The 19,319-nt window shown below is 37.9% G+C and overlaps 1 protein-coding gene across 1 annotated transcript; it reads right to left on the bottom strand.

Annotated features, from left to right (window-relative positions):
• Positions 1-295: 295 nt before the first annotated feature.
• On the bottom strand, positions 296-2,566 carry id2b (inhibitor of DNA binding 2b). The gene is made up of 3 exons (XM_084090384.1): positions 1,979-2,566; positions 1,709-1,757; positions 296-821 (listed from the first exon to the last, which is right to left on the bottom strand). Exons 1-2 carry the CDS (start codon positions 2,300-2,302, stop codon positions 1,713-1,715), a joined length of 369 nt encoding a protein of 122 aa, XP_083946510.1. The 5' UTR covers positions 2,303-2,566; the 3' UTR covers positions 296-821; positions 1,709-1,712.
• Between the last annotated feature and the right edge of the window lie 16,753 nt (positions 2,567-19,319).

Here is a 19,319-nt window from a genome sequence, read left to right as displayed (position 1 = left end):
CAGTGTGTGAATTATTTAATGACTCAGAGGTTGGCTTTTTAAAGGAATTTGCATACATTTTCGGGGTAAGATTCGTCTTACACAATCTAATTGTTTTCTGTGCCCCCTAGAGTCGTTAGACAAACATTTTACATAAAATAAAATGTGTTATTCATTGACTCGTAATGACAGTACACTTATTTATTTCTTGATGTACCACCCACCCTCCCAAAACCCTATCATTTGAACCGTGTAGTCTTTACATTACAAACTTAATGACAAGAGAGTAGCGTCACACACAGCCAGTGAACGGTAATAAGTTAATACGCTTTATGCATTTGCAAAAATGAAAAACAACAAAAACAATGCATCTATAGCTGAGACAAGGACACTGAATTCATACTTCTCATTTAACTATATACAGTATAAAAGTGCCATTTACGTTGTAATTATAAAAAAATTCTGTAATATTATAAACATCACATTTTCAGCAGAAAGAGAAAACAAAAAAAGTACATTTTTACAGAGTTCGCAGCCTTTGACGAACTGGATTAGAGCAGTTAAAATGAAACGCTTCATCTTGATAACATAAAAGCAACAACAACAAAAACCTGCTTTTTGAGATTGTTTGCTTAATTAAGGGGTTCCTTTAAAATATCTCCAGTCTTTTTTTTTAATCTTCCTTTGGAAGAAAGAATATGAAAGTCCGTATATAACTAACCCCAGAAACTTTTTATGTCCGTTTGAGGGAAGTCCTTTGTCATTCAAGACGAAATCCAGGCGAATGACACGGGACAAAAAACACACAAAAAGCCCCTGTTTTTGCTCCATGCCCGAAACACCTGCAAAAGATTGTGTTTGAGAGAGAGAGAGAGAGAGAGAGAGAGAGAGAGAGAGAGAGAGAGAGAGAGAGAGAGAGAGAGAGGAGTGTTTAGAGAAGGCAAAAGGACAGAGATCCGGAGTTCCGGACAGACTGGCGCCAGGGAGGAAGCCACAGGACTTTTTTCTCGGACTTTAACCAAACACTAGTGAAATACCGGGCAATCCCATACAGCCAGAGTCTACACGAGCATCTGACATACACATTAAAATAACGTAGCTATTAGTAAACATTGTATTATTAAAATGACTTAAAAATGAAGAGTCCCAACGTTCATGCTGTTAAAACCCCTGGTTTCTATGGACACAAAAGGAGTCCTGCATAACTTTTTGTGCTTTTAAGAATAAGGTCAAACAGGTTTAGAAAAGTATAAGAGAATAAAGATAACAATTTTTTTTTTTTTTGAGCGAACCAACCATAACTTTAACAGATAAGCTAATCTTGTACATTCTGATATCAAAGTTTAATGATATTTCAAAATATTGTAATGAAAGAAGTTGTTCTAAGCATTATAGGCTATCATGCTTAATGCCTTAATAAAGATATAAAATAGTGCATAAGGCATAACACTTTATTTTACAGTGTCTTTGTTGCATAATGTACTTACCATAGTAATAACAGTAGATTATGCATAATTACAACCCTAACCCTATAGTAAGTACAAGGTGTTAGTTAATATTACTCAGTAAGCTACTTAAATATAGAATTACACTAAGAATGACACCTTGAAGTAAAGTGTAACTGGCATAATAAATATGTGCAGGTGCACCGCAACACTGACAAACAGACACACGTGCAAAAGTTTAACTGTGTTACTCATGTGACAGTGTAGTAGAGCATCCAACTTACCATTTCAACGAGACAGGGTTAAGAGGTCATCTGTTGGAGGGTTACTGGGCTGTTAATTAACAGAAGTAAACAATGATTTTCAGTGGAGCACGTTACATTTCAAGTTGTGTATAGCTACATTAATGCGGCAATTACATAGCAGCATGCATATTACAACTGTCATTCAGATGTTATTTTTATGTATTCCTTTTTCTTAACATTTTTCATTACGCCAATATGAACCACTTTGATATTTACCTCCAGGAAATGTTTTGTACAAACTTGCTTTACCTGGAAGGAGATGATGCTGATATCAGCTCCGAGTGATCTGACGCTCATCTTTGGAGGGCTCTGCTGTTGCGGGTTCTGGTCCAGTGCGATCTGAAGATCCAGAATGTAGTCTATGACATGCTGCAAGATCTCCATCTTACTCACGCTCTTGTTCTGCGGTAAACTCGGCACGAGCTCCTTCAACCTGCTGTAGCAGTCATTCATGTTGTACAGTAGACTGAGCGGGTCGTCCGAGGAGCTCTTGCTCCGTGAGATCCCGAGATTATGCTCCGAAAAATACAAGGCGGGTTTCCTTATGGACCTCACCGGACTGACTGCCTTCATAGTGGATATACCGATGTTAAGATTAATTTCAGGGCATTCGATTCTCCCACAGATCTGTGCTGGAAGCTTGTTGTCAATGTGTTTATATAGCAACCGAACTGGGTTTGTTATAAGGCATAAAGAATTAAGCGGATTGGTCGATGAGACGACGTCACTCTGTGAACCGGGGCATCAACATTGGCCAAATTTGCAGCACGTGAGCACCTCCTCCATCCTCTGCATTCTTTACTCGCGCTGAACGCACTGAAGAGTATCTGTGCAAGTGCGTGCGCAGAGCAGACACATAACATCACATCTCATGTTTATACTGGAACGTACTGATTTTGCCAGGGATACACACGTATTAACCAGATGTCAGTTTTGTTGCCACTCTTATCCAGCCATTGCATGGACTTTTAAAGACTTTTGCAAACGAGTTAATGGAGGATGTTTCACTGATTCAACAAGCCAAGCGTAAATATATTTATGAGCTTGTGAACAACTACTTTTGATTTGTGAACTAATAAGCCTGAAAACCAGTCATATGGGGTTAACCAGGACAAGAGTGATGAGGCGGAACTGTTTAAAAATAAAACTTGACTGAATGACAGTTTTATCAACACACACCATACAAAGCAATAATTGTTTTGAATTTATTACGGCTACATTTTCGAGAGATTAATTTTCGAGAGATGAATTAACAAACTGAAAGATAGCCTACTCAATAAATTGCAATACACAACCTTATTAATAAAATAAAATGTATTAATTAACCGGATTGGATGTCAGGGAACACTTGATGACGCAATTACATGTGACGTAGGCTAATTAATTGGAACCTCTGAATTGTTCGACCTGTTCGAAAGAACCAGTCCCGGAAATGAACCGAAGTGCCCTTGCCCATCACTCGTGAACGCGCTCCCCTGTCCTCGCGACTCTCTGGCGCCAAGCTTGTACTCTCGGTTGCCTCTTTGACTTTCAAACAAGCGTCAGAGCTGTGTGAACGCGCGTACTCTTGTCACTCTCGAGCTCTTGCCTGTGCGCACCTGCAGGACATCGGAACCAGTCTCTTTTCCTCATCTTCGCCTCGGTCTCTTTTTTTAAGCCTTTGATAATTGCCATCTCATGCACAATCAAATAAACAATGTTTTATTGGCTTGGGATTACGCAGAAAACTTTTCATGCACAGTAATTGACAGCAGGTCAAGTGCAATGCTCAGGGACACAATCTCTGGGTCACCCCTACCTAAACACTGTTTTTGCATCACACATTTCATTAAGCTTACATATTTAATTATGCATGGTTCATATAAAGCCAATCTGACTTGCTTCATTTTTCATGTTATTCATATGATAGAATATTTCCTATTTACGTCACAGTGACCTAACGTTTAAAAATGTAAAATATTCCTGCAGTAGTAGAATGGGAAATGTTTTCTGGTTTTATTATGCAAAGGAAGAGTCTGTGAGCCATCATGATGTACTAGTATCTTACAATTACACAGCGGTGAGTGTTTTTTGACCTTTTCCTCCAGAGACTATCAGTGGTGCAAACACAAAGGAATGTGTCTAACTTTACATGAATGAATGGCATCCCTTGGAGCATCACACAGAACTAAGAGCTAGGCTTTCTGGCTCTCCCTGTGCCCATTACTGAAGTACACAAGCCAAAAAGAATAGAGTTTCAGGATAATGTTCTTTTCTCAGCTGTTTCAGGGAAATGTGAGCAGAAGAACATGTTTTCTCAATCCAGAGTGCTCCTGAAGTCATGCCAATTTTCAGAGTGTGTATTCTGAGAAACACTCATTTCCAGTATCAACTTGTGGCCCCACATTTTGGCTCTGTACCCTGTGTGTGTTTGTATGAGGTTGAGTGTCAATAATAAGTGATCACTGTACAAACTGCACTGAACATTAGTTTTCATGCAGTGTGAAATAGTCTATTGTTAAGATAGTCTTGCAAGGGCTGTTTACTAGTATTTTAAGTAGATAGGCCTCATTATGTAAATAAAAATAATTAAATTATAATGGTTATTTCTGTTTAGATTCATGTACTCAGTAGGTGATTGTACACTGTAAAAAAATTAGTGCGGTCAAATCGAGTACTCGCGATTAATCGCATCAAACAGACAAGTTTGTGTTTATATGTGTATATATTATATTATATGTATATTATGTGTGTACATTAATGGGAGTGTACACACACATATATATACATATGATATAATATATAGCCTACACATATATTATATAAACACAAACTTGTCTGTTTGAGTTATTTGCCTGCTTGCTTGTTATATATATTATATACACACACACACACACACACATATATATATATAGGCTATATATACACATATATATATACTGTATATGTGTGTGTACGTAGGTATATTTATAAGCTACACACACGCACACACACATATAATTTATTTATAAATCTAATAATAATAATACACACACACACACACATATATATATATATACACACGCACCCATAACTGTTTAACAGTTTGTCAGCGCCATATTGGCACATTGGTGGCTTCACTTTTCTACAATGGAGAGAGTGAATTTGCGTCGTCCATCTTTTTTTATAGTCCATGTTCTAAACCTGTATGAGTTTCTTTCTTCTGTTGAACACAAAAGAAGATATTTTGAAAAATGTTGGCAACCAGACAGTTGATGGCACCCATTAACTTTCATAGTTCCATAGGTTTGGAACAACATGAAGTTGAGTTTTTTTGGGTGAACTATCCCTTTAACATAAATTTAACAGGATGTGCTACTTTGTATTGTGCCTGTACCCATATCAACATGCATTTGCTGATAACGTGCCTCAGCAGATACTTCTAAAAGCAACAGTTGCATGTTTCCACATCTATCACATCAGATCCAGCCAATGGTGATGCCCTCAGGTGCAGTCGTTTACATGCTCTTTTAGTTTGAGCCTGAGAGATGCCTTAGGCATGACTTCACAGGACAGGTGCTGTTTGCCCTGCTGCCCCAGAACTGTGCCGAAACATCAAAGGTGGGAATCAGAAGGATCGTTGAAGAAGAGGTTTAGATACTACATCTGAATTGACCTCAGACCTGTTTCAGGTAGCCATGTGCTTAAAACACATAGATGCCATGTGAAGAAAGACAGGGAAGGGTTTGCTCAAAAAGACTCATGTGGAAATATACTTTCACACTTCAGGGGAGAGGTCACACCTGACTGTTAGTAAAGAATGCAAGAGGAAGCTAATGTAGTTGTGGCTTTCATCACAGATGATGGATCGAGCTGTGGCTACAGTCTCTTTCGATACCAGGAATTAGTGCTGACCTCCAAATGACAGCAAATAAATATGTGCACACACACCAGTGTTCAACTACATTGAACTTGGGCAATGTGTTTTTATAATAAAAAAAGAAATGCAACTATGCAATGATATAATGTATAATTTCATCAAATCCATAGTTTTGTTGGCACAAAAACATTTAGGGGTTTTTAAATGAACAATCCATCGATCAGTGGGAGAGTATCAAACTTAAATATTGAATGAAAAACAACAACTGAAAACAGTACAGAGACTTGAATTGGTGAATCTTTTTGTAATCTGCTCGTCTAAATGAAGCAGTTCTCTTTAATGAAAAAGAATGAATCCAATAATACATGTAAGAGTGAACAGACCATCTAAATAAACCGATTCACTGGAATGATTCAGACTTTTCAACTCTGCGTATGAGAGAGAAAGAGGACCGTTTAGGATGAACCGATTAACTAGAATGAACTGGATTGTCCAGCGCTACATATGAGACTGTTTAGGATGAGATGACTCATTAAAATTAATTGGACTTTCCAAAGCTACATTTAAGAGAGAGGAAGGTTTAGGACAGTGGTGCCCAATCCTGTTCCTCGAGATCTACCTACTAAGGATGCACGATATATCGGCCACTATATCGGTCTCGGCCAGTATATGTTCATTTTTAATGTTATCGTTATTGGCACGATAAGAAATTTGGCCGATATATTAAAGTTGATAAATAATGGATTACTTCCTTCAGCTGAGACACTTCAGATTCACACTGTTGGTTTTGAATTGCTTGAAATATGATTGGAATCACTTTAAAAAAAAAAAAATACAGTTAGCATGAGCAGTGCAAGTCATTCATATAGACTGCATAAAATATAATGAGAACATTATAATTGTATGCTTGGGAAATGACTTTTAATGGTGAGCCTTTTGTTTTTGTAATCAGGCTCTCAAAAATTCAATACAAATTTGGATTTAGATTTGGTCATTGTGATTGGACAATATATTAGCTTTCAAATATAAGGAATTATCGGTATTGGCCAAAATTCTCATATCGTTGCATCCCTGCAGAGTTCAGATCCAACACCTCTGTCTGTAATTATCAAGTGCTCCTGAAGATCTTAATTAGCTGGTTCTGTTGGTAGATCCCCAGGAACAGGATTGGGCAACCCTGGTTTAGGACGAACCAATTCACTGGACTGTACAATGCTACATGTGTAAGAGGAGATCCTTTTAATACAAACCGACTCACTAGAATGAATCAGACTTTCCAATGAGACAGAGAGAAAGAGAGAGAATCAGTTTAGGTGAGCGCTTTAAAAAATCAATGTAGTGACGTAACTCCTCTGAAAATTAGGTCGTTGCTGGAAAAACGACATTATTTTGAAAACAGCTGCAGAAAAATGGTTAAGGTAGCCTAGTAGAGTCACTACCTTAAGTTAGCTACTCCCAGCACACAAACAAACTCTGCAGGTGTTTAAAACGCATGCCAGTTACACCTAAGGCTATTTGGGCCCCACTTATGTCATCAACAACCACATCCCTAAACCAACTGAAGCAACTTTTAAATACTCCACGATTATCACAATACTAGGAAACTGCCTCATAATTGTCAGCCTTCCAGTTGCCTCCATGGTTATATCATGTTTTGACTGATCGTCTTTGAACACAACCCGTCAAACAGTACTTGTCTTTTTCTAGGTGCGCTTGCCTTGGTTGTGAAGCTCAGCTGAGTGTGGTCGGTTGAGTGTCCAGGTGGGGAGCCCATATGTGGGTGTCATGGGGAGTGTGCCTAGCTGGGGGGCTGCTGGTGGTTGTTGAGGATGGGGAGGGTGTTGCCCACAGGGAGAACACCTGCTTACCCTTCCCCGCTCTCGCCCCCCTCCCCCACCTGCCCCAGCTGCATGCTGCGGGCATCTGCCCACCTCTGGGTAATGGAGCTGTCACTCTTGCTGGCTGCTCACCACAAAAGGCTTGACCTAATTTATCTGTCCTGTCTTCAGCTCACCAGTATGTCCACTGTGACTCTATGTCTTTCATCAGTCTTAAGTTCTGCATGCTGTAGGATCACCTGCTTTGTCCTTCGAGGTGAAGTTTTAAGAACATTGCTTAACATTTTAATGGAAGAACTGACATTAAATCCACACATACTGTAGCAGTTAGGCAAAATTGAAAAAAATCTGCTCCCTTTAAATGTACAAGTTAGCATTTGAATTGATGTAGCCACACCCCACAGGAAGTTGAATTAGAATTTGAATTGAAACGACCGGAAAAGGAATTTACTGAATTTACAGTGCCTGTCCACTGTTTCAGTGGCCTTGGTTCCTATTCATTTTCCCATGGCGATTTTTAAATGAAAAGTTATACGCCATGAACCAAACCAACCAGATACGGGGTGAATCATAACATTACAATCTTTGATTTAAAGCAAAAAAGTATATGAAAATCAGGACAAAAAAGACAAAAGGTACAAGACTGTGTACTTTGTACGGCTTTAAAGCTACACTGTGTAGGATTTTCTCCCATCTAGCGGTGAAATTGTTTATGACTACCAACTGAATATTACTTTCTAGCCCCTCCCATTCCGAGGGCGTTTTAACTCCTACGGTGGCCGTATTATTTCAAATCTGCCGGCAGTCGCGAGTAATCTCCCCCTCGCATTCGTCACGGTGCCACTGAGTGTCAAAACGCGAAAAGGCGAAGCTTGAATTTCCAGGTATGTCCCTCTTTGGCTAATGTATTTTCAAGATGGAGGCGCAACATGGCTGCCGCCATTCGAGCGACTCGCTCGTATGTATTCTAAATGGCAGATTCTACGCTTACGAGAATACTTGATTAGTTGGTAGAAGTAATTACACATTAATGAGCCCAATCTTTTTGAAAGAACAAAGTGTTTTTTGCTAAGAATCAACTTAAAAAATTACACAGTGTAGCTTTAATGAGGAAAATAACTTCAATCTCATGAAGCAAGTAGCCTACTTCTGGAAACTGACTTTGCTATCTATTCAAAAACACAGGTAATGCATTCTAGGAAATGAAGTGTCCTTCCACATTGGTTTTCAAAAGTTAATTTCAAATATTCAACAGGAACTAAGAAAAAGATTTTCTAAATGTATGTGTCACTGAGCATTACTTATTACCTGGCTTTGAATGTCAGACAGTTTGATGTAGGTGGCTTCTGTGGAATTGAGCTGGCAGATAAAGGTCACCTTTACTTCCGTCCTCACACCTGATAACAGTACAGGGTCAACAGCAGGCTAAACATATGACATTAGACCCTGCAACGATATATTGTTCTTTACACCATAACAACCCTCTCCTCTCCTCTTACACACACACACACACACACACCTTTGTTCTCCTCCAGCATTTACAGTAGAGGTCATCTAACAGATGGGCACCAACCTTGAATTGTAACTCTTGCGGTTTTGAAGTATGTGCTCTGCAATGTGCATGATTCGTAAGCGTTCTCACTGATGCCACTGTCACACTATTCCAGGACAAGCTCTATTCACACACCAGCACTCACTACTCATAGTATTAGTGCAACATTGCAGATTTCACATCTAATGATGTTGCGTATGAACAAGGAGGAATGAAAGGCAGCAGCGTTACTCATTCTACAGCACAGGACCAGGGCTCTTCAGCTGGGTGTGAATGAATAAAATGGCAGGAGTGGCTGTATGGGCCGCTGGAAGTTTATTAGCAGAGATGATTGCTGGGAGATGACGTTAATGTTAAACTCTCCCAGATATGTGGTGTCTCTCTGTCATGCAGTCATCATTTATGCAGCTGGAAACAAAAACTAATAATCGCACAGTCCGGCCACCAACTTGGCTCACTGAATCTTGGAAAAGTTGTTGCTCACTGTTCATCTGATGGAAAACAAAACAAAGATGATTTCTGTGGATGTCATAATAACCAACAAACTTAAATGGTATAAACTGCATACATTTTTTTTTTTAGTAGTATTTTTGTCTTTTTTTCCCCCCAGTAAAAATATCATAGTATCCATGAAACAAGTTAATCTAAGAGCCAAGGTTATTTCAGACAATATATCTTGAATTTTTCATAACTTGGATTTTTCTACAGCATAAATCTAACAAAATTTCAAATATAACATCAAGTTATCTAGTAAAACTATCTTGTTTTTGCAGTTTGCAGTATCACATCAGTCTTTAAACACATAGGATTATAATGCTGCAGTCAACAGCCTCATCCCTAAAAAGTAAGCTTTGTTTTGAGCATTATTACAAAGCTTCATACAGCCATTATATTTTCTATAATATTCTACCATTTTTGGTTGGTGTAGTGCCATTTTAGAGATTTACACTGACAAGAGGTCATATTCTGCACCTGTGATTCACCATTGTCATAATTTGTTAATGGTCTTGCGATGATGGTGAAAGCAGAAGCTTCTCGCTTCCTGAGTAAGTGCCATTAGAAGCCATCTGTGAGGTTCCTCTGTCCTTATGCCATTGAGCGTCTGTCATTGCTCTCCAAAAATCATAGCACTGTCTGAAATCCACTTCTACTGCATCATCACTGCCAGATGATATCAAAGGCAATGTGCTATGCTTACACAGAATAAAAATTTAAGTGCCACATATAAACTACAAAAAGCCATTGTATTGCTTATGGTTGAAAAGGGGTAGTTATAAACGTCTATAAATTTAAAGGTGCAAAAGGATTTCATTGAGCTTTAACTCAAATTATTGGTATGTTTTTTTTTTTACCTAACTCTAACCCTTACAATCACATTAAATATCTGGAAGAAAACTAAACATATGGATCTAAAGTGAAGTTTAAAAATATATAAGGCCCAGTTTCACAGACAGGGCTTAGATTAAACCAGGGTTAGCCCTAAGTTTTGTTGTATTATTTTCATCTGTATTGTAAAAAGCGCTATATAAATAAAGGTGACTTGACTTGACTAGTTAAGTTAGGGCATTTTAGTAACTTTTTTAAACGTTCATTAGAAAAAAAAAAAATTATTGGTGTGCATCTTGACACAAAACAATGGCACTGACATATTTTAGGATATGTCAGTGCAAGTTGCGTTCAGTTAAAACAGCTCAAACATGCATTTTTGTCTGGGACTAGCTTAAGCCTTGTCTGTGAAACCGGGAGTAAAAGTCTAACAAATGAAACATTCTGGTTGCAAGATATATCTAGGGTAGAAAGCGGAGGTTGCTTTAAAAACTGTGGACTTTTAGGAGCGAGTTTTGTGAGCGAGACCTTTCACAGGAGACACTGGATCATGAGACAACAGCTCATATTTCAGTGTTGCCCTCAATGTTAGGCTCATGACAGAGCAGTAATCATCTCTATGCGCTGTAGACAGTCATTTTGAGGCATCATGGATCTCTATAAAGATGTCTTAGGCCCTGATGAAAATCACTTCTAATTAACCGTCTTTAGGGTGAGGTCATTTTAAAATGCAGCTCAGACATACTGTAATAGAGTCCAGCTGACTCAAAAGATGGACAGAGTGCTTATCTCAAATCTGTTTTTATTTCCAGGATGATTGGTCTCCACCCTGGAATAGTGCGTTCATTTCCCTGGGCAAGGACATCCGCAAATGTGTGTGCAGAAGGCATTGAGACAGATAATCTAATCTGCCACCGAGTGCAAGGAGGGAGGTCTCCATCATAGGGTGTTGATAAAGTTCTGCCATACTCTTGCTTTACAGTGTTTAAAACTGTATGGATGTTGTAAGCGACTGATATTAGTATTTATTAAAGGGATAGTTCACCCAAAAATGAAAATTCTGTCATCATTTACTCACCTTTAAGTTACTCCAAACCTGTATGAATTTCTTTCTTCCGCTTAACACAAAAGAAGATATTTTGAAGAATATGGGTAACCAAGCCCAAGTAAATGGTGCCTGTCAATAGTTTGGTTACCGACATTCTTCAAAATATCTTTTTAAAGGCACAATATGTAACTTTTTTGCTTTAAAAATAGCAAAAATCACTATATCTATGTTATATATTTTTTTTTAGTTGTGTACTTACATTATCCCGACTGTTTCCAACAACTTTCAAACCAGGAGAAATTTGTAATTTAATTCGAGAAACGTCCCGTTTCTTTATTTCCGTTGTGTCGCCGCCAATGCCGTCATATCCGCGTTGTCCCTGGTTTCCTCGTGCTGCCATGGCAACCAGAGCAATGAACCAGAGCCGTCTGATAGTAACCAAAGCGACTGACGCGGACAACTTTGTAGTTCGCAATGTCTATTTGCACGCTGTTGTTGTTTCGTTCAAACATTATGGACCATGGCAAGCAGACTTTGGATAAAAAAAGGAGAACTAAAACGAGAATCAATATCAGCGCGGTGTTTTCGAGATGCCTAGATCTCCCATAGACAGTATATAAACGAGAGCTCCACGTCCGAGACTTCGACCGCTCCTACATGTACTTTATTAAACAGGTGAGCACATTTACATATAACTAATCAATGTTTTATAGTTCAACAATGATAAAATGTCAGAATATGATCTGTATGTTATTCTAATGTTGATCTAGTTTACTGCTAGTCTCATACAGACAGACTAACACATAACGTTACATTTCAACACATTCAAATGCAGTTTAGTGTGCTAGTGTAACGTTAATGTTAGACCAAGTGAAACAGCGCTGCGTTACCTCACAAGTTTAATTTGTCTAATAAACTGACCTGTGAGTAGTAATTCTGCGTGTAGTTCGGTAGAATGAAATTTCCATATTCCTTTTATATCCGCGGGACTCGCGTCGCGTTTGGAGCTGATAGCTGTCTCTTAGCAATCCTGAACTGCTTTATATCACAGTCATGATAAAAACATTGATGTATTCAGTCATCCATAAACATTATTAGATCGGTCGGCTTGACGTTGACGACAAGATCCATAATTCTTAGCAAATGTTGCATCATCAATCTACGCCTTTGTTATTGTAAATAGGTTAGCGACCCCTAGTGGCGAAAAATGCCATACTGTACGTTTAAAGGGATACTCCACTTTTTTTGGAAATAGGCTCATTTTACAACTCTCCCAGAGTTAAACAGTTGAGTTTTACCGTTTTCGAATCCATACAGCCGAACTCCGGGTCTGGCGGTACCACTTTTAGCATAGCTTAGCATAGATCATTGAATCGGACAAGACCATTAGCATCTCTCTCAAAAAAATGACCAAAGAGTTTCGGTAATGATATGACGCAGCGCCTGAAAATAGTCCCCAGCTCGGTAACTTCCAACGTGACCGGGACTAAGTTTGTCTAACCTATTAGACCTATTTTCAGGCGCTGCGTCATATCATTACGCCTGCTGGACTCATGGTACGGCAGCAAAGTTTCTTGATTATTACACAGGAATGAGAGTATAGTCCTAGCCATATCAGCCTAGAAAATCGCAACTTTTCATTTTCAGTCGGTCTTAGTACACGATGTAACTACAGAAGAGTCAAGTTTGAAATTGGAAAAATATCGAAACTCTTTGGTCATTTTTTTGAGAGAGATGCTAATGGTCTTGTCCGATTCAATGATCTATGCTAAGCTATGCTAAAAGTGGTACCGCCAGACCCGGAGATCGGCTGAATGGATTCGAAAACGGTAAAACTCAACTGTTTAACTCTGGGGAGTTGTAAAATGAGCCTATTTCCAAAAAAAGTGGAGTATCCCTTTAAACGATGTAAGTGATGTGAGTAAATGATGACAGAATGTTCATTTTTGGGTGAACTATCCCTTTAACAGAAAACAATCACACCTTCTCACTTCTCTGTTTGCTCAGAGGTCTTGAAAACAGACTCTGTCCACTCTTTTCCTCCCTCAGACCTCGTAATCTTCTGTCTGCTTATCATCCACAGACTGTCTCTCACATTCCTGAGATTTAGCACAACTATGGTGGATGTCGAAGAACTGCATGTTTCAGCGTACATGTGCCTCTTATCTGCGGCTGAAGGGAAGTGAACAAAGTGAGGAAATGGCTGGTTAGGATTAGTCTTCCTGCAATGTTATTGCTTCAAATGGTTGAGGTTATAGTTTTGGTACTGTTTTTGGGACAGATGTGGCCCTGTATACACCTGGTCTGAACAGGTAACGTGATAATGTTAAGTGTTAATGGTGTAAGAATGGCTTCCTCCAGATCTAATTCATCTCAGTTTGAGCAAATTTCCCCTTAAACAAAGGCCTATTTAAGAATTTTAATGGCTTTTAATGGGCTGTAATGATTTGCAGATCCGATAAACTCAGTAAGTGATGAACATTTTTCACTGGCTTTACACTCAGCCACAAAATCAGTATTTTATTCCATAAGACATTTTTCATGTTAAGTGTCTTACGTTTTATTCCTTCTATCAGTTCCAAGAGCGCTTCCTTGTTCCTTCTTTTCTGTGTATACCCTGAAAGAGTCAACAGTTTCAGAGTTGTTATACAGGTCTGGTTACGTGTTTAGGTATTTAAAGATAGAAAATGATTTATTGTTTAAAGTGTCACCAAATGGAATTGCACAAATAATGACAGTATTCAATCAGGTTTCCCTGCCATCAATGTTTTTATTGTTAACTAAAACGAAAACTTTGTTAATTGAAATAAATCTGAAATAAAATAAAGTATAAATATCAGATGAAATTTTTTAACTTTAACCTAAAATGTGAAATGTAGCCTTGGCAACTAACTGACATAAATTAAGTTGAAGTACTAAAATTACTTAAACAAAATATGTTATATAAAATGAGTACATAAAAAAATACTAAAACTAATATGAAAACAGAAAATATAAAAATAAAAGTAAATCAAAATTGTAATAAATACTATAATAGTATATAAATAATATTAAAATAACACTACCAGCCATTAGTTGGGTAAACAAATAGTTCTACCCCAAACTCACACCACTGGTTAGCCAGTGTTTCAGTCTCAGGCTGGTTGGGATGCAACAAACAGAGCAATCAATCAAACAGAATAATGTTTTGAGAGCACAGAGCCACAGTGTTTACAGATTTGGTGGGAATCAATCTATGAATATCTTACTTATAGTTGTTTATACTTATGAAATGAAATGAAATTTTATGGTGGTATCTCATTTGGTTTTAAATCATTTGTAAAACATACACGTATCTGAATTGCATAATGCTGCTAAGCATTTTGTGGCTTCAGGTTTCTAATCTGATAGCTGGCACATCAAGTGCTGCCATCAGCAGATTCATCCCGAGCAGAAGAGGTGCTCCAGCTCTGGATTTCAGCGAAGAGCGATGGACCTCCTCCAGCACCAGTGAAGTCAGGTCACATAACGGTCCCTGATCCATTACAGTGAAAACTGCCTTTTCACTTCACCTCCTACATCTTCTAATTAACAAAAGGAAGGCATACATAGGTTTCCATTGGCATCCATTTCGACTACACAATGAACAATGTTCTGAGAAAAATATAGATAAGAGTCCATTTACCACTGCGTTTTTGGATTTTACTGCCAGAAAAATGAATCTGGTTGAAATCTGTAGTTTAAAGGGATAGTTCACCTAAAAATAAATATTCTGTCATTTACTCACCCTCCAAACTCATAAGATTTTTGTTCATCTTCGGAAGGGAAAGGAAGATACTTTTAATGAAATCTGTGAGATTTCTGTCCCTCCATTGACAGTCTACGCAACTACCACTTTGATGCTTTTAAAAAGTCCGTAAAGAGATCGTGAAACTAATCCATATGAATTGAGCAGTTTAGTTAAAAATTTCTGAAAAGACACGATCACTTTATATGAACACCAGATTTAATGTTTTTATTAAAAACTTTTCTTTCTTTTATTCTCTTAGGTTTTTTTCACATATAAACTTATATTCACTTTTATACACTTTATATGAACACCAGATTTAATGTTTTTATTAAAAACTTTTATTTCTTTTATTCTCTTGGCTTTTATTCACATATAAACATTTATCAACTAACACATCAGTTATGGTAAAAGGAAGCTCGGGCACGCTTGCTTGACGTGCAAGAACCAATGAGATTCATTCTCATGTTACGCAGCACGTTTGAGCTTCCACAAGAACCAATGAGGTTTGTTCTCGCACGTCAAGCAGGTTCAGTTGAGCTTCTCTTTATGTTTTCTCTTTATTTGTGGTAGTTGCATTTAGGGTCAATGGAGGGACAGAAATCTCAAAGATTTCATTAAAAGTACCTTTATTTGTGTTCCGAAGAGGAGCGAAAGTCTTTCAGGTTTGGAAATGAAAAACTATAACCCTTTTACATTTCTCTTACAAGATGCCCACAACTGAATAACAACATTTTTGTTAGCCAGTGTGTTTACTTGAACTGCTTTCACAGTTATTTCTACAGATAGTAGAGAGTTCTCAGGGCATGCAATACAAATGATCATTAGTAGTATCAATTTACCAGTGTATTATGGGTCACATTTTGGAAAAAAGTCAGCATACTTCCCCTAATTATCTTAAATTATGGAATGCAAGTCTGCAGAAAATGTGCCAAAACAATTGACAACAACATGACCAGAGAACACTGAAAGGATTCAGACTCACTGTCTGCCAGCGTATTGTGCTTCGGAAGCTCTCAGTAGACAGCGTCTTGCTGTCCCTCAAGGATTCTGGTTATCATCCATCTCTGGAAGTTTACAGCTCATTGTGGTGTACCACAGGAATCAGCCTCTCATTTCCATCAGTGTCGAAATGAGGCCTGACAAGCCTGAACAGACACATCTTTAAAGCTCTCCGAGTTTCCTCAGTGCATGCGTGTATTGAGTCTGATACGGTCCGGTTAAAGGGATACTTCACCCAAATTTTTTTTCAAAACACCTTCATGTTGTTCCAAACTTATATGACTGATTTTCTTCTGTAAAACACAAAAGCTGAATTATACTGGTTGCTCTTTTCCATACAGTTAAAATGAATGGAGAATGAGGCTTTCAGGCTTCATAAAGGATACAAAAGCACTATAAAAGGTAGTGCACGCTCCACACAATTATATTATGTTATCGCAATTTAAGCCATTATTCACACCCACCTAGCTGTCTTTGCTGTACATGAGAGAAGTAGTCAATTTGTCAAGGAATTGTACTTTTTAGTCAGCTCTTTTAAATGAATGGGTGATCAAATTCACAAAATGAATGAATCAGAATCATTTGTTCAATCAATTAAAAACTAAACATTAAACTTCACTGACTTTAATTGCATGACTGCAGTAGAATTGGAATAGAGCTCAAATGTTGTATGCACTACTTTTTGATACTTTTATGGTACTTTTTTCATTTTTGAAGCTTGAAAGTTTCAGGGTACATTTACACAACAACAGCAACAGCAGTATAATTCTTACAAGTTTCATTATAAGTTTCTTTTTGGGGGGGAACTATCACTTTAAGTAGCCAATCTTGTAGCCAATTCTTTCATACGGTATAATGAAGTTGATGCCCATAGAGCTTGTCATGTTATTTGCAAGACAAACAGTTATGCACTAGCCTGTTATTGAGCGGGGAGGTTTTTTTTTTTTTTTGAGTATGCAACATAAGAATAACTCTTTGTAGCACTTAACAGTAATGCACTGTGCCACAGACAACGTGCCCAACCCAGCATTTGAATATTTCACAGCATGCATGTTTCTTCGTATGCATATCCGTTCGCGAATGCCCAGAGCAGTACAGCTGCACGATGACCCCCCAATAGTATTTTGCATGTGTGCGTGCAATCTGCCGATAGAGTGAGGCTGGCAGGCAGGCTGAAAGGGCAGATAGAGGATAACATGCAAACCGCACAGGATTATTAGTGAGCTTCTATTGTTGAGCAACACGTTTACTAGGTAAATGTTTGAGCTTCTTTGCCTATAGCTGCATGGTGTACAATTCTCATATTCAGGTGGTGAGAAAAACAGTCTCAATCACACACATCACTTCACACTCCAGTCCAGTAAGTGGTGGAAAACTGCATCACTTTATTGAATTTACCCAACAGAATATTAATTCAGTTATTTCCTTTTGCATTCTACAGAAGAGAATAGGTTACGTTTAGTTCTGAACACACTATGCAGAAATTCCAATGGAATTCCATTGTTGCTGCCTGAATTTAACTGTTTTATGCCAAGTTGTGTTTACTTGCAAGGGGATTATTTGCAATAATTTGTGCAGCATTTCTTTGATAACATGGTGTTATAGGCCTGTTTTTGCATTTCAAGAGGAATTATCATTTTTAAATAAGTTTGGACCATTTAAACTTAATTTTGGTTCATTTTTTCCAATTTTTCTTAGACGCAACTTTAAGGAGAAAACAAAATGCATAAATGTCTCTCCCGGCGTCTACCTCTTAAATGTGCTTCCATTAGTGTAAGTACTGCATAAATATGTCCTCCACTCTCATAAAAGTGCTTGGCTAGGTGCCTGCTCTTCACAGGCTGTGGATTTGCCTTACGTTGTGACAGTGTTATATTTTGTTATTCTGAGCCAAGCACACTTTTTCCTTGAGAGATGACATGAGGAAATCCATTGCTTGCCAAACTGCCCCATCGCTTTCACAGAGAAGTGATTGTCTCTTAGTGAAGGGCGGGACCAAATTCTCTTAAGAAAATGAATAAATGGCCTGGTAAAAAAAAAAGAAAGGAAATCATTAACCCAAGGAAAAGACATCCGAACAGCTCCATTAGGAAATTTGCTGATAACTTACACAGTCAACAAAGTAGAAGAGAGGAAGATTCTGGCTGTTGCTGAAGAACTCTAAGCAGATGTGCTTGAATATTTCTCTGAAAATGGTGACAGAATAGGATTGGCTAATGAGTAGAAATGCTAATGAGTAGGAATGCAAATGACTAGAAATAAATCTGTTATCCTTGATTCAAAGTTCATTCTTTGATAGTTTTAAATCATTTTGGGAATCATTTAAAAGTCATAAGCGAGTGTTGGAGTTAGAGTTTTAAAATGCTGACTATGTTAAATATGCTCACAGTATCATAACCATTATGGTGACTTTTTAAATTGCCAGCTATGATTTATTCAACAATTACTAACATTCTTTTAACTTGTATACATTTACATTCTCTGTATATGCTGCTTACAAAATGACGTACAATACAATAACATAATCACACTGCCATCCTTCTCGGAATACATTTGCCTCTTTTTCCATGAAGAAAGTTTGCAGCATACATATGTAACTGGAACTGTAACTAGAACTGTCCAAAACCGCACTGTCCAGGCGTTCACTGTGGCAAACCAGAGTCTTCGCCTCAACATGTGGCTTTGATAAGTCTGTGGCTCCTGGAGTTTTGCAATCTAAACTGGAGTTTTGGGATCTGTGAGGAAAATCTGCATGGCCAATATTTTCCGTGAGAAACTAAGAATCAATGAACTGAGGTGAAAAATCTTTTCCAATTTATAACTGGGCTTCACCATTCTCTTTAAAGTCATTAAATCTCCTCATGAAACCAAGACCAGCTGAGTTTGAAAGTACACAGTTACAGGAACAAGATACGCTGCACTTTCCAGTAACCAGCAACTTCGTCATTGACTTAAAAGGGATAGTGAAAACAACATTGGAGAAAAACATTTTTCAAAATGTCTATTTCACACAGTTCTGGAGTGATATGAGATATATTTCATGTGCCTCAACCAGTTTTGAGTTAGGAAACTGTTAGGAAATTGTGGCTTGCTAAGTTATACAGTTAAAAGCTAGTTAGCTAAACTACAAGATAACAATTAATCAAAGAATCCTGAAAAAAGTATGGTTCCCACAAAAAATATTAAGCATCACAACTGTATCCCTTTATCTTTGATAATA

Source organism: Abramis brama, assembly GCF_963993115.1.
Source record: "Abramis brama genome assembly, chromosome: 18".
Taxonomy (NCBI): Eukaryota; Metazoa; Chordata; class Actinopteri; order Cypriniformes; family Leuciscidae; genus Abramis; species Abramis brama.
This window is presented reverse-complemented; position numbering and strand designations above follow the sequence as displayed.